Below are 21,322 nucleotides of genomic sequence, written 5' to 3'. Positions count from 1 at the left end.
CTGATATATACTATAAACCTATTACCTACACATTATATTTATGAGTGAAGGACAATGAAATAATAATGTATTTGCATTCTTAAATATGAGTCTGCTTATTGAGCTATACATTCCTTATAAATAATGTACCTTATTTATTTTTTGTTTTCACTGAAGCCTGAATATAATGGTTTCAACATTAGTGACTACTGCTCTTTGTTGCTAATGTGCACAACATGACAATAAACACGAAACTTGAAACATTTCTGACACAAAGTTTATTCAGACTGTTTACAGGAAAAGATTTACAAATTCTTCCCACATATTTGGGGAATATTAACAAAATAATTATGGTAAGAATGACTTCATACCTGTACATGGCCACAGTGTTCAAATAAGTAAAGCTTTGAATCTAGCGTATTGCATTTAGTGCAGGCCCTAAAACACACACTTCCAATGGTCGAATATGACCAAGAGAAACGGGCCTTGACCGTGGCATAACATTAGAGGACGACTAGACAATAAAAAATCTGTTCAAACCATTCATACCAAACCTATCGAAGTTCTGCTCATTTAATATTATGTGGTATGAAACTTTGATAATAAAGTGATAAATTATAAATGATCAATTTATAGATATGCTTCCAAAGGTTTTTCCTCAAATCTGCAAACATCATGAGACATGATGTGGTCTGTGTAAGGCATCGGCTGGCACACAAAACATTCAATAACCAGACTGAAGCAGATCCCCACTGGTACTATAACCGGGGCTTTCAGTCTTCAGGCCTGGGATATTTTATATGTGCTTTCACCAAAGGTCGTTTGTTTATTTAAAAATAGATATTTCTCAATTCGAAGTCTACTTTGTGTCCTTTTGCCCTCGCAATACCAGAAGGAACTTCTTGGCGATGAAGATAAGATTGGTTAATATTTAGCGTAATGGCCCGGAATGCGGTGTGTTTTCATGACACTATACACAAGTTGTTGTACTGTATGTGCACTCTGAAAACTAGTGAACCTTTGACAAAACAAGTCTCGAAACTAACATCCTACAGCAGGGGAAGGGAGCGGGAGGAGTAGCTCAACTGGCTGGGCAGGCTTAGAGGGCAGCCCATGTACAGGAAGAGGAAGCCAACCCAAGGTAAGAATACAGGAACCCGGCGGCGGCGGTGGTGGTGGTGGTGGTGGTGGGGGTGGGGGTGGGGGTTGGAGAATGCAAGAGGTGTCTTGGTTGTGGGAGAGCAGTCTGTGATCCTGGTCGTGGAGCAAGAAGGACAGTGGGGTCTTTGGAGGGGGGTGGGAGGAGGAGAGGGCGGATGAAGGCAGGGAGGAGGTATCTGTACGGGGATGGGGAGAGGCTGGTTTCGGGGTTGGCGGGGGGGGGGGGGGGGGGCGGGGGGTTTGAGTCAGCACAGGTTACTCTCCTCGTCCTGAATGGTCTTCTTGATCCGAAGCAGCATCGTGGTGAGCCACTGGTCCAGCCTGGAGATGGTGTCGTAGTCCTTGACCTAAAGGGGAGACAGAGGGAACCCATTACAGCCCACTAGTCTAGGGTACGCTCAGTCACAGGTTGCACTGTGTTGCATAAAAAGTGGATTTGTTTTATAATAAAAACCTATCCCCGCCAGTGCTGATGACTTTATAAGCTTTATCAAAAACCGATAGGTCGCTGCTGATTCTTGAGGTCAGAAAAATTGGGCCAACCAGAAGCCCAAACTGGAGAGGTCCATCTCTGCGATACGGTTTGACAAACCCCTAAAATCGGCAAGCAAGATCGACGGAAAGACTGCTTTCTCTAACGCACCGATACACAATCCTGCCTTTTGGTCTCCATGGTGTCAAGATTCAAAACCGGTTAATAATGCTGCATACCTTGGCTTCATCATGTGTTGAAATCAGACCCAGTGATTCAACCCGATGAACAAGATTCTGGCTGTTCTGGAATGCCCCCTAACCGGTAACTAGGGATGTGAATAACTCAAAGTTTTCATGGTCGAATATTCAGTGGGTGGTATGAACGAATAATCGATTATTCGATGTGTGCCGACAGTCACAAAGGCAACCATGGATCATTGGCAAGAAATCACTTAATATCTTAAACGCAAAAAAACAACTACCTGGTAAGTAGTTCCGGTCACTACTTCAAAACGAGCCTTCAAAACGAGAGCTGGTAGATTGTGAAAAATGCCTTAAACTGTAATCAGAAAACGCCGTTATATGCCCTATAGTATCTGTTGTATAAAGGCTTGGACTAATTTCAAATTTTAAATATGTACACTTTATGTTGAAAGTATAGACCGTCGCGATTCCCATTGAAGCGGATGGCGCAGTGATTCGGTCTTCAAAACGAGAGCTGGTAAATTGTGAAAAATAAATTAAACTGTAATCAGACAACCAGTTATATGCAATAGACCATAGAGTATCTGTGGCATGAAGGACGAATTTCAAATAGAAATATGTACAATGCATAACGTTAGCTCTCTGGCTCATAGCTGAGCAGACTAGATTACCTCCCGTTGCCAAGTCGTAGCTAAGGTCCGTCCTATTTAATGGAGGAGTGAACAACCTTTCCGTTGCATTAGAACGTTACGGGAGGGTAATGATTGTTCCAGGTATTAGTCAAACCATCAGGCGTTACCAGGGAAACAAAGTTATGGCTTGTGAAAAACTTTATATTTGGATTGTAAAACGCATGAAAATATAAATGAATGGTCTTCATTTATTTTCTTTGGCAAGTGACCATGGTATAAGTGGGATACTGCCCTTCGAGGTGTCCAACATTACTTCCGTCCGTTAATTCTTGTTTATTTGAATGGTAAAAATTGTTAACGGTCCAAATGTTAAAAATCAACTTTGATCCTCGCGAATGATGAATCGAATAATCGAATATTCTGACCCATCCCTACCGGTAACAATATCGCAAGTTAAAATATTTGAGACCTTCCCTTACAAACTTGACAAGAAAGAACCAGCTCCTCATGGCGAAGGGACAGAGGAAATGGAGAAGGCGCTACATGACCTATGAGAGGTTTTCTGCATCCTACCAGTGTTGGAAACCCTCCCGACTTCATTAATGACGTGATTGTTCCCAGAATCTATCTGTAGGAATTGAAATCGGAGGGAGCATTGCTAGACCACTGTTAAAAAGAGGGCCCCGCCATTAAATGGGCACTGGAACTTCTTAGTTACGAAGCGCTGGGAAGATGGTTTGTGCTGGTCACAGACCAGTCTAGACCAGTCTAGTAAGAGGGAGACAAATGCTTCTGTGGGTAATGCTTTTTGTCCTTACAATAAACAAATGTCTCTGTTGTCAACAGGTCTGGAGCAAAACATTCTAACGTGGATGCCTCATCAAAGACTGCAGCCATGGCCTAAACAGTCAAAACAATTACGAACTATGTCCTTTTCTAACCTCTTTTTCTTGACCTCAATGGGAAATGTTATGAGGTGAAGGAAAATATGAAGGAGAATTCATTAGAATGAACATTAGAAGACAACCGCGTTGCAAATGGCGCATTTCCACCAGAGGGTGTACGAGCTATTGGTCGACAGAATCGTCAGTTCTGTGCGACGGGGATAATGACAAACAAACGCAGTACCCGCAAGGTATTTCTGTACAACGGCGAAAGCTTCGTTTATTCAAGAAAATGTTCCCAAAAGTTTGACGTCCTTCTTGGACCTCCTACATTGTTGCTCTTTTATTGTGTCGCGTTCTTTTTCCTTGGATTTAATAGGAGGCTACGCTGTGTCGGGCTGCTATGAGGTCCCGATGCTTACGTAGCTGTCGCTCCATCCGGCTTTAAACCCCGCCCTACCATAAGGGTACGGTCGGCGTTGGAAACGCGAGCCGTAACTGAGCTGGGCTAATACCGTACCCTCACTACTGGGCTGAGGCGGGCTGGGTCCCAAGCGTACTACCCACCGGTGGAAAAGGGGCACAAGAGAATCCTGTCTCCTTTCCTTTCGGAGAGGACGCGTCAGTGCACCATATGCTAACGGTTTGCTGTCCCAACACATCTCAAGTGCACCCCAGTTACAGTGTGTAATTACTCAGCATTTCTCACCGAATCAGTGTACGCTTCCACATTCTGCTCTTCACAAGCATCTAGAAGTTTCTGCGTGGAATAAAATAAAAACATTGGAGAAAATATGATCAATTATATATTCTAAGGAAAACTGTGCATTCACCATGTCTTCATGGTGTTTCAATGTAATTATACAGGGACAAAACTAAATGTTGATGTTAAACATTTGCAGGTGGGTAAGGCACATTTGCAAACTTCTTTGGCTACTTCGCATGGACAGATTAGTATGCAGTGCGCGAATGCAAAGTTCATATTCGATTCATCAAAATGTTACATCTGCTCACGCTTTATCTTGATATGTACATGTCAAAGCCACATGTGACCAACTAGAACACAGGGTAAACGCGTAAGGCAGACCTACCTTCACCAGCTTGCACTCCCGAGAGTCAGAAAAAGCAGGAAACATGTCCTCGTACTTCTGTACTGCAAGCTGATGGACAAAAAGACACCATGTTTAATAACAGCGTCTCCATTATTATTTTGTGGGTGTTTTGTCGGGATACTACCGGTGGGCGTAGTATGTGTTGTTGGGCATATCAGGAACAGGTGTGCTTTGTTGTGTAAGGCAGGACTATGTAGTGGTTAGGGTGTTCCGTCGTTCAGCTGTATAGCCCTTATCATTAGCTTCTCCTTAATGAAATGTACCTGAATTCACCAAGGCGCTTACGATAAAAGCTAGATAACCAAATAACTGCCGTGGCAATTCAGTACCTTGGCGTTGAGCATGTCCACGCAGAAGTGGCAGAGGGCAGCTTTGAAGAAGTGGTCCTTGGCGCTGTACTTGAGGAGGGTGCTGTCCATTGCATGGGTCCCAACCTGAGGTTAACATAGGCTCCGGTGTTACTACAATCTGTTATCAACCTGGAGTTAACATGGGCTCTGGTGTTACTACAAACTGTTATCAACCTGGAGTTAACATGGGCTCTGGTGTTACTACAACATGAACTTTCCTGAAGTTAACATAGGCTTGATTTGGCTAACTTTTCATAGGCGCAACCCACATACTCAGCTCTGCTGCTCATCCAACAATTGCATGTTCCTTACAAATGGGGCACCATTTGAAACGGAACTATACAGGCTTTCCAGCGGTATAAGATTTATTGCCAAAAAGCATTGGTACCGCAGAGAAATAATCGACCAAACACAAATTTCCTTACTTTTTGTACTAAGTTTATATATATATATTTGTGTAACCAACGAGAGAGAGGTATGATCAGTTAAGCATGACGAAGGAGAAGTGTATGGAAGTAAATCTGTGCCATCGGATTTTGAACATAAAAAGCCACTGAATTCTAAGCACCAATTAAAGCGCAACTACTAGCGAACTACTTTCAGCGTGACTGGAGAGAACTTCCTTAAATTAACCTTTAATGCTAGATTTGCATGAACGCTATTGTGTGAATTAGTTTGGTTCTCTTTCATGGAAGCCGGAAGTGGGAGATTCCTTGGGCTTGCCCCATTAATTCAACCCATGCACACGCTCACACGCCACACTTCGTATTTCTCACGCAGAGAAATTACCAGGATAGCGCCCACCAATTTGGGCCGCTATTTAACAGTGTTACAGGTAGGAATCAAATGTATTTCCCGTACGTAGGGTAGGCCTAAGCATACGTCCTCTTTTGAGACAATGTCCATTGTCTCAAAAGAGGGACATGCCCTCTTTTGAGACAATGTTTTGCGGAATTTCAAAATCGTCCGGGATTTTATTAAAGCCTCATACATGTTCACATTGAATTTGCGTTGCGTTTCTCTGGGTCGTTCACAAACTAGTTAGGCTACGCCCTCTCCTACTCAGTTCTGTTCGCTTTGCATTGGTGGACGTGAGTAGGGGGAGTGGTTAAGTAGAGCCTTCAGATTGGACGGTTTGATTTACTCAGTTACCGTCGTGTTTTGTATTTATTTTTTTACCATTATTGTTTTATAGGGACAAACATTAACAAATTTCTCCTAAAGGTGATTGATAAAGTTCTATCTAGACTATTGAACACACACACACACACACACACACACACACACACACACACACACACACACACACACACACACACACACACACACACACACACACACACACACACACACACACACACGATGATACTTGATGATTATAAACAAGATCATGTTAAATAGCTAGCTACAATATTAGGTGATGGGCAGGCTTAACTATTTCAGTTGTCATTTGATTTCAACACAAAACAGGCACGCTTCTACAGCTTAGGCTGCTAACTATCCTATCATAAAATTTCCCTGGATCTCATTGTGTCTCTTCACTACTTGAATAAATACATTTTATTTTCAGTCAATAAGAGTGTTGCAATGTGTTTCACCTGTTCGTAAATCTCAATGGCTTTGGGGTACTGCTCTAGTTGAGCTGCATAGGTTGCCACTTTGAGAAGGCACTTGTTAGCCGAGCTGAAACACATAATACATGTCATTAGTGTCATTAGACATAAGTCTGACTCTTCATATTAATACAGAAAATATCAGATCACCCTGAACAGTGTATGTGTAATATAATCAGACTTTCATTTCCAAGTAAACATGCAATTAACATATGGAAGGAACTTTGTGCACTGATATACACACATATTTTGTTACCTGGTGGATTCTTCTCCTTTGTAATAATCGGCAGCCTGTTCATAGTGAGCTATGGCCTACGGATGACACAGGTCAAACACACAATTGTAAAAACCGATAGCATTAAATAATACAAAAATATACCTTTCTGTCAAATGATGAAGCCCAGAGAGATATAGTGGTGTTTTATTAGGAGGTTATTAAGAGGTTAACTAATTGTCCATGAGACCTTTGAGGGTTGTAAAATCATTCAAATATTCCCACGTCAAATAATTGTGGGAGAGTATTCTAAATTATTAAAATAAAATAAACATTAATGTCGGGATATAAGATGGCTTCTACCCTAGCATTGCAAATTCCGAATGAGGAAGACATTCAAATAATACACCCCATGTTTTTAACAAACCAAACTTTCTATGTCACATTCAGACTTCCAAAAAAAAATAAGATATCACCTGACCTTATCGACATCCACCAGCTCAGTCTCAAAGATCTCTGCGATTGCAATGTGGTGTTTTGCAGCAATATTGAATCTCCCCTATAGAAAAGACACGTTAAGGAAATATAACGGTACGGTACACAATACTAACTGAAACAGGCTATTACGATAAACTGTATAATAATGTGTCTCACCATGTCTGTGTATATCTCAATGGCTCGACTTAGGCAGTTGATTGCCTCTGTTCAGGAAAAAAATATATAATAACATACTTTACATGCTTTGAACATAAAAACATTGGACATCTTATCTTTGCATTTATATAGCGCTTTTCATCTCAAAGCCCCTTAATGTTACTGCCTCACATTCTCCCATGAATTCACCCATTCATTCACTTATTCATTCATTCATTCATTCATTCACGGTACCGCATTGGTGGAGTCCACCATGCCAGCCAGGTAACAAATTCGCTGGTTGAGCTCATGTGGAAAGGTCCACGATAGACAGAGCTGCAACTCTAGGCAGTTATATTGATTGCATTTTTCGCTGACCGTGTGGGTCTGCTTTTTTGAACGCGTTTCCGGCGTCTATGAAGTTGGTGGCGGCATCGTGTTTGCTCTGCATCTGAAGGTGAAGCTGTGCCGCTTGAGAGAAGGCGTTTCCTGCAGCTGGAAACATTAAAAGTATACACATTTGAAGAGCAAAGTTCACCCAAACCGTATACATTTGCCAAGCTGTAGTACGTATCCATGACATCTGAGATACATACCGCACCAGTTCTTGGCCATCTTGAACATGTTAGCTGCTCTCACATACAGGTCACACGCCTCCTCCTGTTTGGATGAGCTCCTTCATGACACAACACACATTCAGTTAGAGAAATTGTGATTGTTTCATCAAAACCTAAACTATAAATTAGCAGTTGCTGAAATTGACACATGTTGTAATGACAGGTTGTTGTAAATGGGAAAATAGCACATGGCAGTTACAATAGTTCTGTGTGAATGGATGACATAATCGCAGTACATTATGGACCGCAGTGGGTTTTGTATATGGTATTAATGGTTTGCAGTTAATTATAGTGTTAATGATTCAAAGTATAATATAGTATTAATGGTTCACAGTTGAATAGGGTAATAAGGGTTTGCAGTATAATATAGTTCTAAATGGTTCCCAGTATAATATAGTAGTAATGGTACAGAGTATAGAACCAATGGTTCCAGGTATAATACAGTAGTCCTGGTTTGCAGTTTAAAGTAGTAGTTATGGTTTCCAGCATAATAGTACTAATGTTTCCCAGAATATTATAGTAGCAATGCATTGCAGTAGAATAACATTATAGTAGTAATGGTTCCCAGTATAACGCCAGCTGACATTATTAGCTTGTTACTTTCTATGTGTGTTGTTGTTTTGCCACTGGACTAGCTGACAGTTAAAAGCTAACAGCTAGAAGCTAGTAGCTATGAGACTGCTCTTCCGCTGTGTTGGCTTATGAGTTCCCTGTATTGGATTGGAAAATTCTAACTCTAACCCGAAAAGTGCCCCCAAAAACGACGATGACGACTTCATCTTCTTCTCGGCCTCCGCCATCAGAGCCATGGCTTCCTTTTCCTTCCCAGAGTTGTCCATTTCCAGTGGTTGTTGCGATGGCAAAACTAAAAGAATAAGGCGTAACAGCTATTATTACAATGTTTGCTAACTAGCTAGCTGGTGGTGTGTTAGCCTTGTGATGTCACCAATCATGTGTCGGGAGTGATGAGGACGTCACTATCAGGTGATATGGTGGAGTACAAAAGGTATTCCCTCCACTGTACCAATTTACTAATGTATAATTAAAAAATGTCATTGGAAAAATTACTGCATGTCTCAAAGCCTTCGAATTTAAGTAAATCCATTGATCCATTAAAAAACCAAACAGTTATTTTTATGATTATCAATAAAAGATCATCACGGAGGCTTTATTTACACCATAGGATAAAAAATAATACCCATTTGTTTATTTTATTGTTATTATTATGTGTTGTTTCTTTTATATGAGAGAGCTGATTGGCTCCCGTCGAGTAAGGGCGGCCGGAAAGCGGGCATTTCAAACAACAGGATGTGACGTACCAGGACGCGCAACGTCTCTTGTTGGCATGGATTTAGGGTGAACGGAAACACACCCTAATATACGGTTGTATCTGTATTAGTCAGCTTTTAAACAGAACGGCCGAAGTTATGATGTTTTAATGTTCACGACGGCTATGCAATGTTGCGTCCCAACTAAAACTAAACGCAGTGATGATGAAGAGGAAGACGCTAAGGCGGCTCAGGCTGAGTCCTAATGAAGAGTCGCAGCTCCTCCGAGAGGAACAAGACCGGAGGAGAAAGATACGGATACAGCAGGTTAGGAAAAACTCGTCGAAGGCCAAACAATTTGTTTCTTGGATTTCGATCATACTCAACCGTCAAACAAGTGCAACCTACTGTTAATGGCAGTGCAAACAAAAAACGTATATAAGCAATGGTTCCTTCATCCTTGGTCTCATGTATTCCTATTGTAGTCATTGCCGCGCTTCCCAGTTGCACACTTCGAGACATATATAATGCTGCTATCCATTTTGATGGTAGGATGGTACGAACGACCAGCTTCAGCGAGAACGTGACGTATTTCCCTTGCTCCAGCCTTCCAGTTTGCTATTTGTGTCCGACGAGTTTAAGAAGAAAACTATTTTGGAAAAAATAAATAATGGTTGCCTGCCTTTACAGAAACATTAACATTGCAAGCCTTTTACATTGCAATAATATTTTGCAATTTTCGCCAATTTTTATTTCAACAAGTGCTATCGTGTTTCTGTCGAGCCACGTGGGGTAGTAGCGGGCTAGTCATCATTAGCAACATAGCCTCTTTGTCAAACCAGCTTGAAAACACAACTTTACATTGAATTTCACGCAAAGCAAGACCATAAATTGGTGACCGGATTAAAGCAGCAATAAAATCAAGTGTGTAAGAGGATTTAAAATCGACATTACAACCCCCAACGTGGTACAAATACAAAGAAAATACAGCTCGATCCCCATTGACTATGGGCGCAGCCATCTTGTTTGCTAGTTGTACAGATCTGCTCGCTCTACTTTGAAAGCGACGAGATACTACGACCGAAAGGGGGCGTGCCTCAGTGAAATGCCGCAAGAAAGCTGGGAGATTGGCGACTTTACCACTTCGTACATCCAAATGGATAGCAGCATTAGTCCATGTCATGTTGAAAACGAGGCGGGGACTTGTAATTTTTTTGCCGCGTTGCCTTACCTGAATTCAATTCAATTTTAATTTTGTATAGCCCTTAATCACCATTACAGTCTCAAAGGGGTTAACACGCCAAATATTCATGACACCCCCCTTTACCCAAGCCCCCACACGGGCAAGAAAAAACTCCCTTGAAATCAGCAAGGAAGAAATCTTGAGAAGAAACGCATAGTAGGGGATCCCTTCTGCCAGGGATGGTCAGGAGTGCAATGGGTGCCACAATTGACAGAGGTAAATAAATACATGCACATCATAATAAAATGGTGAATGGGATCTGGCCGTTTATTCATGAGGAGAGTCCAGGCATCCAGTCCAGCACCCGCAACACGCTAGAACAGACAGAAAGTGAATTAGACAGACAGAAAAGTGAATATTGTTTTGATGTGTCTTGTATCATGTATACTCATGTCATGAAGCGGTTGTTTTATCAGGGTTTTTTTGTAAAACATACAGAATAAAGTCAAGCACATTGTATTCGTATAACCCTTAATCACAGTCCCAAACTCTTCTTTCTGATACCAGATGCAGTAGGATAATCTCGACTGATCTGGTCCTCTCTGTTGTGCAGGTGCGGGAGCAGGCACGCGCCAATGCTCTCCACATCAGGACCGATGTGCAGAGGAGACGGGAGCAGGAGCTCCAGCTGCTGGCCGAGGAGCTCCGGCAGGACTGGGAGCTTCAGCAGAGCGAGAAGATCCAAGCTCTGCAGAGGTTGTATGAGGAGAGCCTCCGCCTGCTAGGACAGGGGCACCGCAGCGCCAAGGAAAACGTGAGTCGGGGCGTCCCGTCTGAAGATGTCATGAGTCTTCCGCTTTTTAAACAACTTCTGTAATTCTTAATTTACTTTTAGAGATTAAGCTTTTGTCCAAAGAAAAACTGTTTACGGTTAAGACTTAAAATAACTTTATTGTTCCCATGGGGAAACTATTTATTCAACAATTACTCCTTTCAAGATTAAAGAAAATAAATTACATTTAAAGGAAAACATATTTATTTTATGTGTTATTTATCGCCTTTTCATTACGTTTTGTTACTTTTTATTTTCAAGGCAAGAACGCCGGATAAATTTGCATATGTATACACGATGTGTGTAGGCAAAAGCAAAAATGTGTGTATGCAAATAAAATAAATATGCCGTCTGTATATCTACACACATGACAATGCAAAAACGGTGTGCATTTGCACAAAATATGCATAACAAAAATGTTCTTGCCACGGCATTGCATCACAATACCGGCAGCTTCCCCATTAACAGTCTAAATTGAACGTATGTGTGTGTTGCTCAAGGAGCCCGACTGGGAGGCCATGGCCCAGCACACTGAGGAGAACCAGGTGAAGGCCAAGCAGCGCTACAGAGAAGCCCTGAAGGAGCTCACGTCCCAGAGACACCGAGAACAGGAGGAGCACAACCGGTGAGAACCACTCTTTTGTTGGGTTATTTATTAGCCTTAATAATCGAAGAATTTCTGGTCAGGGATTAATTAATTACCATTTCTGTCTTAGGGCGTGTTCACACAGGCAGTTTTTTTATATTAAAAAACACCTGACCCGGGCGGTTTTTTACCAACTAAAAAACTGACAGGGTGGTTTTGTCAAGTTCATTCTAGAGCAGAATGTTCTAGAGCCAACGTTGCCAATCGGTTACCGTATCAAAGTGGTTTGACTACGCTACAGTAGCCGCGTTTACATGGCAGATCTATGCCGCATAGATTTCTATGCGGCATAGATCTGTTCCTAAAATGTGTTCCGAATTAACTGTATACATGGCAGTAACAAAAGTGTCCGTTATGTCTCTCGCGCACACCTGACACGTCTCTGGACCGGCGGCGACATAATGGATGTCTTATCACTATCGGGGATTTTAAATTTGATTTTAATGAAAGCACAGCAGGAGAGAGCTTTTCTCTGCCTGCTCCTTCAATTAAGAAGGAGGAGGACAGCGCAGCAACGTCAATTTCTCGTCAGATCTTTATATTTACCCTAAGCGCCGCCGCAAACAAGAGGAAGTTGGATGCGAGTCCGCAGCCAAGACTGGTGGGAGAGAGTGGTCTTACGGGAATTTAGTGTGTCAGTTACAATGTCGAGGATGAGAAAATTAGCCCTTGTTTTGGCGTTAGATGACAACGACGAGGATAACGATGAACCCTCCCGTTTGTGGGTGCATGACATAAACCGGGGACGGCAGCAGTACGGGGCGTTTCATAGTTGTATTCAGGAGCTACGGTTTGATAATGTCCCAAAATCCCACCGATCGTCCTCCAGATACTCTCCTTGTGATATATGTTGTGGTATAACTTGTTGGTCATGTCATATAACTCAACATGTTCACTAACAAGAACAACCAGTTGCTCCGTCGGGAAAGACGTCTTGGTTTGGGTCGCCATTCTTGAATTTCCAACGTTTTTCCTAGTGACGTAGGTTCTCGTTCATTGGTCAGCTGTCAAAAAACTGCCTGACGTCGGGTGCTTTTTCTTGGCGAGTTGAATTTATCCCAACTTGAAAACCACCCAGAGCAGTGAAAAAAACCCGCTGGCAGCGGTGTTTTTAAAAGCACCCAGGATGTTTTTACAAAAACACCCTGTATCATAGGAATATAATGTAAAACATCCACCCGCACCTGAAAAAAAAACTGCCTGTGTGAACACCCCCTAAGTCTGCTCCTTCATAGAGTGTTATATATATTTGATATATTCTGTAAAGTTGTTTCACTTTACTTCTTTCCCAGTGGCTATTCGTACGGCGACCGTAAGAATAGCAATTAGGCTATTCGTACGGCGCGCCGTAAAAATACTGCATTAGTCTATTTTCATGGCAGGTTAGGGTTAGGGTTAGGGTTATTACTATAATTAACTACTATAATTACGGTCGGCCCGGTTAGGGTTAGCGCAGAGCAGACTGATAGGTCAAGTGCGGTCACGTGACAAGCTCGGTCGCCGTACGAATAGCCACGGCCTACTTCTTTACACACACTTCATTACTAACGCTTTTTACTGCACTATATTAGTATTACTCAATCCCAATTAGCCAGCTGTATATCCTGATCCCAGAGGTGTATGTTTTGCGGAGATGTCGTCATTTTGTTTTATTTATTTTGACTGGCACAGTTTTTGTCTTTGACAATGTTGATCCTGCAGTGCCTGAAATTCCACCCAGATAAACATTATCTTATACTATGCTAGCTAATCGGTTTGGACCGTGTTGGTGGTCTGACCTACTGGTTGTGTGGTGTGTCTGCAGTCCAGCTGACGCCAGGAGAAAGGCCCTGCAGGCAGAGCGGCAGCGTGCCGCCTGGGTGGCCAGCCTCCCCCCACCTCCTCCCCACCCCATGGAGGTGACGCCGACCGTTCCATGGTTACCCGTTCACAACAAACACAAAAAAACATGTATCACAAAATCAAACAACAGACGTTTATTACATTCGGCCAACGTTTGTCTTTGGAAATGCTGCATGATTTCATCATTTCTTCCTCTGTGTGAGCAGACCATGGAGGAGAACAGGCCTCCTGCTGGGAGATCTAACGTCAGTGGGTTCTCAGCAACGCACCATCACTGCCCAGAGCCCACCGTGGACAGGGAGGTCGCTGCTACTCAGGTGATTTAATATTCCACCAATTACAAAGCTGGGTTTACTCACCGCCGAACCTATTGGCAGAGAAGGACGGCCCCAGTATCAGGAAGTGAGCGTTGTCCCCGATACTTGAGACACTGCTTGGGTTAGCTCAGATCTTGTTCACACTGCAGGCAGCAAGAACAGCACAGCACCTCACATTGGCTCGAAACCAGCTCGTATCTGGTTCCGAACTCTGCATCTGATCCCCTTAACCGAGAGGCAAGATGATCCCAGAATAGAAAACGGCAGCATTGAAGGATATCAAACGACAGTACAATGCAGCATTCTAGCCGTGGAAACGGGGATTGGCCATAAAGCACATTCTCCTGTTTGCCTCATCCTGATTAGCCGACTGGTCTGTTCCCCATGCGCACGCCCCCCCCAGCCGGACGCCCACGAGGAGGCGGAGCAGGAGGCCCGGCGGCTGCTGGAGCGGGGGAGCGAGGCGGAGCGGCAGCGGGAGGAGCGGCAGGAGACGGCACGTCTCCGAGGAAGGTCCGCTCTGAAGAGGGAACAGCTGACTCAGGTGACCGGAGCCGTCGGCTAGCACCGATGGCAATGCTGTTTACTGTAGCCAGTCAGTACAGTCAGTACAGTCATTCAGTCGTCACTCAATACTTGGAGAACTATTTGAGTTTGCCCGCTATGGGCAAATATTATGCACATAGTAAATTATACGGAGAGTAAAAAGGCACGCGGGCATCGAAATGACATCCTCACATTCTTCCGCTATGTGTATATACGGTATTATAACTTTGATAGTATTATAACTATGTTTATATGTTTGGTAGATGAATATGAAAACTTTATTTCAGACTCGGGGTCCATAAATAGCACAAGACAAATACAGGACGAAAAATATAAAAAGTCAGTTAATATACAAACATTCTAGTATAGCGAGCACAGGTCAGAGTGGGATCGACAAGTACCACAATGATACTAATCCAAGATTCCACCAATCGTTTCATAAATCTAAACATAAGATTTCTTAAGAGTGCATGGCATGTGCTCACTCTGTTAAAAGGATGCGCATAGCATCATTGTACACAACTTTCAACCCCTGCATGCTAGATTTTCTTGTAGGTGTATCAGATAAGATAAGATAGTCCTTTATTAATCCCCCTTGGGAGAAATTCACAGGTGACCAGCAGTACAGTGGGAAAAGAGTAGGCCCATACGGGATGAGGACTGTAGCTGTGCGAGGTAGGTTACATAACGGGGTGTGTGCGGTAGGACCGGGAGCGCTTGGTGGTGGAGCTGGAGCACATGCAGCAGACGGAGCTGCTGCGGCGGAGGCAGCAGGTGGCCCAGATGCCCGCGCAGATCTTCCAGCCTCTCCACCGACGGCGGGAGGCCCGGGAGGACGGTCAGAGGGACATGGAGTTCGCCTTCGAGGACATGTACACCGGGGAGAGGAGTGAGGCTTGTGTTTAACGCGTCAATTCTGTCAGGCGTTTTCCTTTTTTCATTTGAGATTGGACTTTCAACCAAATGAGCGTAGCCCTCCTTCTAAGCCTGATGTCTCTCTCTCTGTCTGTCTGTCTGTCTGTCTGTCTGTCTGTGTATCTGTATCTCTCTCTCCCTCCCTCTCCCCCCCCTGCTCAGGAGTCAAGGGTGACCTGGTTCTCCAGCTGGTCCCGGAGCCCCTGCCGGCTCCATCCACCTCCTCCAGTCAGGACCAGGAGCTGGATGTAACCGTGGACGACGGTGAGGACACTCCCCCGGAGGTCACCCCGGAGGCCGAGGCCGGTCACCATGGCAACGGGCAGCATCCAGGACCGGCTACAGGGCGAGGTGAAGGGGACACGTCTATAGGGCTTGTGCGTCATGACTTCACATCGCAAAGACCGCCTCCATTTTGGAAGTATAGGAACATAACAATGTCAATTGTTGTAAGTCATTTGTGCCGTGTTCCAATACCCGTACTTCCATGAGTATACTTAAAGGAAGTATACTATCGTACTATCCGTACTCACTGAGTACGTTAATTTTTCAGATGTCAGTGTTGTTCCAAATCGAGTACTCCGTGGTGCACTAACCGGAAATTACGATCACGGCTGCCGCCGCGGCTCCTCCCCCGCAATAAACATCCCGCTTTGAACGGTGAACTCTTTACGCCTAGCAGCTATAAAAACTACAAAATGACTATATTAATGCAGGCTATGTGGAAAATGCGCAGACTTTGGCTCAGCCTGGCTCCGCCTCTTCCGCTACTTAGCTAAGATGGCTGCCGTTGAGTACGGAAAATGTCCTTCGATCCACACTTCACGATTAGCCCGTTTTGAGTACGACATCCGGGTCCTTGAAGTATACTTCTTTTCGCCGGATCTGAATTGGAACGTACTACGTACTCAAAATTTGGCTAGTAAGTACGGATAGTACGGGTATTGGAACACGGCATTGGTCACTGTTGTTCATCCTGAGGAGCGTGCTTGGGACTGTGAGAAAGTCCCTCCTGTCGAGACACGACGTTTAACAGAATCAAGGGTTTCAAGGTCCAAATTATTCTCCTGCATCATCGGTCGCCATGAGCTGAACCCCTTTTTTTTTTATTTCTCGATTTTCAGTGGAACCGCCCCAACCGGCCCATCGACAGGCCCTGCGGAAACTCCTGAATCGTATCAGGGCCCAGAGGGACAAGGGGTGGGACCAGGGCAGGGACCACCCCCAGGAACCCGACCTCATCTCCTCTGCCCCCGCCTGCCAGCCGGATGAAGAACCAGAGCGGGACTCCTCCATCGACACGGGGTCTATGTCCGTGGAGGAGCAAGGGAGAGAGGCCTCCAGCCCACAGCTCCTCCCGGGGCCCGCCCCTGGTGCGTTGGGTGGGGGGGGGGGGGGTGGGGGGGTGCAAAGTCGCTCACATTATCTTGATCATCAATATGCTTTTTCATTTTTAGACAATTTGAAGGGCTTTTGTTCCCTTTTGGACAGCACAGTGGAGAGAGACAGTTAATTGGTTCAGATAGAGGGAGGGAAGGACATTAGTAGCATCGGACTGCAGGTCAGAATCTAACCGGGGTAATTTGATGATTATAAAAACACAATTTATTATACCCAAGCTGGGACCGGTTGGTGTGGTTTTGGCTGTCAGGCATGCAAGGCTCAGTACGTGCCAGAGATTTGCCTCGTCTTGTTTGCTCTCCGTTAATCATTTATCCTCCATTCAGTGCAGACATTTAAAGTGTGTTTGTTTTGTGTGTGTAAGCAGTGTTGGAGACCACGGGAGAGGAGTCTGTGCTGGCGCCACTCCCTCCAGACGTCCTCTCCAGCAGGATGTATGAGTGGAAGGAAAGGGTATGTTCCAACATTACAACCCTCCCCTTAACCAGAGGAATGAAATGTGTGTTTAAAAACGTTGTATGTTATTTTAAGAAGGGTATGTTTAATTGTATAGCTCCCTCCCAACCCTATAGTGCTTTGCATTAGGAGCCACATAAAGACAAGTTCCTGCAGATACGCTTCTGTGCTCAAATGCACTTGGATTGATGGAGAGTTAATTCACATTAGGTGGTGCATCGTTACCTCGTTAGACCCGCCGCTCAGGCTTCCATATATGGGTGGGCCCAGGGGCTGGCAGTTTGCAACCCAGTGAAACCAGGCTAGGGAGATGGCTTATAGACACCTTTCTCAGAACCTAACCATCTCAGGTTGATATTGAATAAACGATGAAGGTGGTAAAATGATCCATGCACTCCGTATGTTTCATCCTGTTATGTGCGTGTGTGGTAGTGGCTGGTTTATCTTGTGTGCATTGATCGCTCAATGCACCACAGCTGTGGCGCAGCATGGGCATTCCCTGAGTCTAATCAGACTGACTCGGGCCAGCTGGGACAAGCCTTTAACCACACGCACACACACTACAGCATTGGTTCTCAAAGTGCGGCCCGCGGGCCAATGGCGGCCCGCGGAATCATTCCTGGCGGCCCGCAATGACATACATAATTATGTATGTCCCCGTCCCAGAGGGGCTCTGATGTGTTCTGGGTCCTCCTCGCGGCTTCCAGGAGGCGGCGCTGGAGCGGGAGAAGCGGCAGCAGATGGTTCTGCTGGAGGACCTGGAGGAGCAGAAGTCGCGGCTGGAGGCCATGCTGCGGGACGCCCAGCGGGAGAGACGGGACATGCAGGCCGCCGTCAACCAGGACGTCTCTCCCCAGGAACCGGAGGTACCTGACGTTCCTCCTCCTGCTGCCTCTGAGGTAAGGCCTTCCAGAACAAACGTTCCTCCATTTTATCTTCTGTCCTGGGAAACCCAATCCCAGGTGAATGATGGCTACGTCAGTACCAACTTGTGCTTGCTACAGTCCACTGGGCAGTCTGGTTGGCGGATCATATCGATAATACATCTTGGTTGATGCTTATGATGTCAAGAGGGTAGAATTAAACGTAAGGGGCTGAAAGCAGGGTTAGGTCACGCTGTGTAAAGCTTTGTTCTTATTGCTACAGCCACGAGTCACGAATTCAATGGAGATTTATAGGAGACGAGTGATTTTATGATGCATATCATAAAAGAGCAGTTGGGGGTTTGGATTCCTTCAGCTAGACTGCAGAGATTGGTGATCAAGCAATGAACTTTCCGCTGGGAGTAAACCACTTGACTGTTGTGCAACGCTAGTTTTGAGAGCACAACTGAGAAGGGAGGTCCACACAGAGACCGTTAAATGTCTGTTTAATTCATTGAATATCAAAGTTAACTGTAAACAATAAATCAGTAGTGTGGTGTTTGAGTGATATTAAACTAAATGTTAATTTAAACTAAGAGTAAGCAACGAAAGCTAAAGGGACGGAACCAAAAACCCAAACAAAACCCTGTTGGGTGCCAGGCAGGCACCAGCACTTCAGGTGGGAGAGATTGAGACCATGTTGGATTCCCCTATATTATGAAGGCTTCCGGCAGGTGAGTTCAATCCCTTAATGAGGTGGGAGGGGCCAGGCCTACAGCTTCCCTGGAAGGAGAACGGAGGCCAGCAGAAACAGGGAAGCAAGACGGCTCAGGGCCCCCACAACCATCTTGCGTCGATCTGTCCATAATAAAGACATCTTGCTTATCTTGTTCCCACAGCTAGAGGGCTCCACGGGGAAAGATCAAAGCAGCCGCATCCGACAGCACCAACGGCGCCTCCTGGAGCAGAACAGGTGTGTGTGTGTGTGTGACTGCCTGCCGAAACAGACAGTTAAAGTCACTTGAAGAGTTGATGCTGTTCTGTATGTATGGAATGTATGGTATGTTTGATATGTATGGTATACTATGTATGGTACGTATGATATGTATGATGTGTATGGTATGTGTCCATTCCTCAGTCGGCATTTACCTCAAGTACAATTCAATTAATTTAAACCATTGTATTACTCTATAGCCAGCCTGGTCATGGTTTATACCTCTTTTTGGTGTGCTATGATGCTTATTTTGTTGTTTTGCTGAAGGGTCCACCAGCGGTCGGTGGCGGTCGCCCGGCAGCGTCTGGAGCAGTACCAGCGGGCGCTTCGGATCCGCCACAGCGCGGGCGTCATGCCCAGGCCCCCCGCAGGGCCCCCCGCAGGCCTCGCCCCCCGTCCTCCTCTCGGCCTGTCGGCTGAGACCGCCGTACCGGTGGCCAGCCCCCCGGCTGTACCCCGCCCCACAGTGCCAGCCTCGGCCCCGGGAGAGATCCCCGTCCTGCGGCCGGATGCCTGGAGGACCCCTCCTCCACCGCCCCGTCGCCCCGACCTGCGTCCAGTGCCCAGCCTGGCCCCAGACCCGACTCGCTTCCCCCTGGACTCGCCGGAGGACGATGCAAACGGGCCTCCTCCTGCCCGTAGAGCAGGCCTCTCAGCCTGGCTGACCGACAGCATCATGGAGCGGGCAACGGGCCACCTCCCGGAGAGCCTGAGGTCGCCGCCGGCCGCCCCGAACCCTTTCACTCATCGTCCACTCGGGACAGCAGAGAGTGTCACTACCGGTGTGCGGCAGAGCTCCCGACTCGCTGGGAAAGGAGATGTGGAGAGGCAGAGGTTTGAGCTGCTGGAGGCCCGCCGGCGGACGCAGGAGCAAAGGGAGGAGGTGGCGCAGCAGCTCCGGGAGCAAGAGGAGGCGCAAGGGAGAAGGGAGGCGGAGAGATGCAGCCATGAGGCACAACAGCGATGGGAGGAGGAGAGTCGGAGAAAGGCAGAGGAGGAGAGATGCACACAGGAGGAGAGACGGAGACGGGAGGAGCAACAGAGGCACGAGGAGCAACGCAGGCTGGAGGAGAGATGGACACGGGAAGAGCTGCAAAGAGAAGAGGAGGAGGAGGAGGAGCAAAAGAGACATGATGAAGACCAGAGGGAACAGATGAGGAGGCAGAGGGAGGCACTGCAGGCTTTGATCAACACGGAGACACAAGTGGGTTCAACCTTTTACCTCTAACGCCTAGATAACCTGCTGAAAATAGAGTATTGATGAGAAACGAGGACTAATTTAAGTTAAATGTTGCTCATAGACTGCCCTTCCGTCATGTTAGTTCTGCTCCTTCGCTGGACTCTTTTTTTTTTTAACCCCTTTCTGCTTTTTAAACTTTTTCTCTATGGCGATATATTAAATGTGAGACTATTTGATGTGGTGTGGGCGACGTGCAATGTGTTTTTATAATTAAATGGACTTGACTGTTGGTCCAGGGCCCACGGGCTTGTCCGGTAGCTGAACCGCTGCCGGCGGCGGGCGAGGAGGAGGAGGGCCGGAGCCGCCTGAGCCTCCTGTCCTCTCTGCTCAGGGCCATCGAGGAGTCTCACGGGGGCTCTCTGTCTCACCTCGAGGAGCAACCCCAGCCAGCCCCCTGCACCCCATCTCCTCCTGCCGGCGGTGAGTCCCCCACACTCTTCTTTCACCAGCTCCAGCTTAGTGCTGGCTTCCGCCTAGGGCAGGCTAGGGCCTGGCTAGCCTAGGTCCTGGCTAGCTCGTGGCTAGCCAAGGTCCTGGCTAGCTCGTGGCTAGCCAAGGTCCTGGCTAGCTCGTGGCTAGCCAAGGTCCTGGCTAGCTCGTGGCTAGCCAAGGTCCTGGCTAGCTCGTGGCTAGCCAAGGTCCTGGCTAGCTCGTGGCTAGCCAAGGTCCTGGCTAGCTCGTGGCTAGCCAAGGTCCGGGCTAGCTCGTGGCTAGCCAAGGTCCGGGCTAGCTCGTGGCTAGCCAAGGTCCTGGCTAGCTCGTGGCTAGCCTAGGTCCTGGCTAGCTCGTGGCTAGCCAAGATTTTGTGGTGGGGAAATTAGTACTTGATTCCCCTTTTTCCTGTGTAGGATTAACAAAAGCACATTGTATCTCTTATCTAGCTTATCTTTCCCTTTACTGCCGTGCAAGTTGGCTTCCGTGCCGGTTGGAGAAGCTCATGGAACAG

At 46.0% G+C, this 21,322-nt stretch overlaps 2 protein-coding genes across 2 annotated transcripts in view; one reads left to right on the top strand and one right to left on the bottom strand.

The window, feature by feature from the left end:
• Positions 1–238: 238 nt before the first annotated feature.
• Positions 239–8,832, bottom strand: napab (N-ethylmaleimide-sensitive factor attachment protein, alpha b). Its single transcript, XM_060075415.1, has 11 exons — positions 8,615–8,832; positions 7,853–7,932; positions 7,635–7,751; positions 7,278–7,324; positions 7,105–7,182; positions 6,666–6,721; positions 6,395–6,479; positions 4,776–4,880; positions 4,426–4,494; positions 4,044–4,094; positions 239–1,487 (listed from the first exon to the last, which is right to left on the bottom strand). Exons 1-11 carry the CDS (start codon positions 8,710–8,712, stop codon positions 1,386–1,388), a joined length of 888 nt encoding a protein of 295 aa, XP_059931398.1. The 5' UTR covers positions 8,713–8,832; the 3' UTR covers positions 239–1,385.
• A 339-nt stretch (positions 8,833–9,171) lies between these two features.
• cep295 (centrosomal protein 295) overlaps positions 9,172–21,322 on the top strand; it is a 30,016-nt gene continuing 17,865 nt past the window's right edge. The window contains exons 1-14 of the mRNA XM_060075412.1: positions 9,172–9,468; positions 10,938–11,138; positions 11,657–11,781; positions 13,607–13,700; positions 13,851–13,961; positions 14,365–14,505; positions 15,213–15,396; positions 15,585–15,773; positions 16,547–16,795; positions 17,191–17,276; positions 17,987–18,178; positions 19,042–19,115; positions 19,404–20,340; positions 20,613–20,796. Coding sequence (XP_059931395.1) covers positions 9,364–9,468; positions 10,938–11,138; positions 11,657–11,781; positions 13,607–13,700; positions 13,851–13,961; positions 14,365–14,505; positions 15,213–15,396; positions 15,585–15,773; positions 16,547–16,795; positions 17,191–17,276; positions 17,987–18,178; positions 19,042–19,115; positions 19,404–20,340; positions 20,613–20,796 — 2,872 coding nt within the window. The 5' untranslated portion in view covers positions 9,172–9,363. The remainder of the gene's footprint in view (positions 9,469–10,937; positions 11,139–11,656; positions 11,782–13,606; positions 13,701–13,850; positions 13,962–14,364; positions 14,506–15,212; positions 15,397–15,584; positions 15,774–16,546; positions 16,796–17,190; positions 17,277–17,986; positions 18,179–19,041; positions 19,116–19,403; positions 20,341–20,612; positions 20,797–21,322) is intronic.

Source organism: Gadus macrocephalus, chromosome 16, assembly GCF_031168955.1.
Source record: "Gadus macrocephalus chromosome 16, ASM3116895v1".
NCBI classification, from domain to species: domain Eukaryota; kingdom Metazoa; phylum Chordata; class Actinopteri; order Gadiformes; family Gadidae; genus Gadus; species Gadus macrocephalus.
This window is presented reverse-complemented; position numbering and strand designations above follow the sequence as displayed.

Coding starts and splice junctions, on each gene's coding strand:
- napab (XM_060075415.1), bottom strand. CDS start 8,712: ATGGACAACTCTGGGAAGGAAAAGGAAGCCATGGCTCTGATGGCGGAG. Junction 7,752..7,852: donor GATGGCCAAGAACTGGTGCG/GTATGTATCTCA, acceptor TAATGTTTCCAG/CTGCAGGAAACGCCTTCTCT. Junction 4,495..4,775: donor TGGACATGCTCAACGCCAAG/GTACTGAATTGC, acceptor TTTGTCCATCAG/CTTGCAGTACAGAAGTACGA.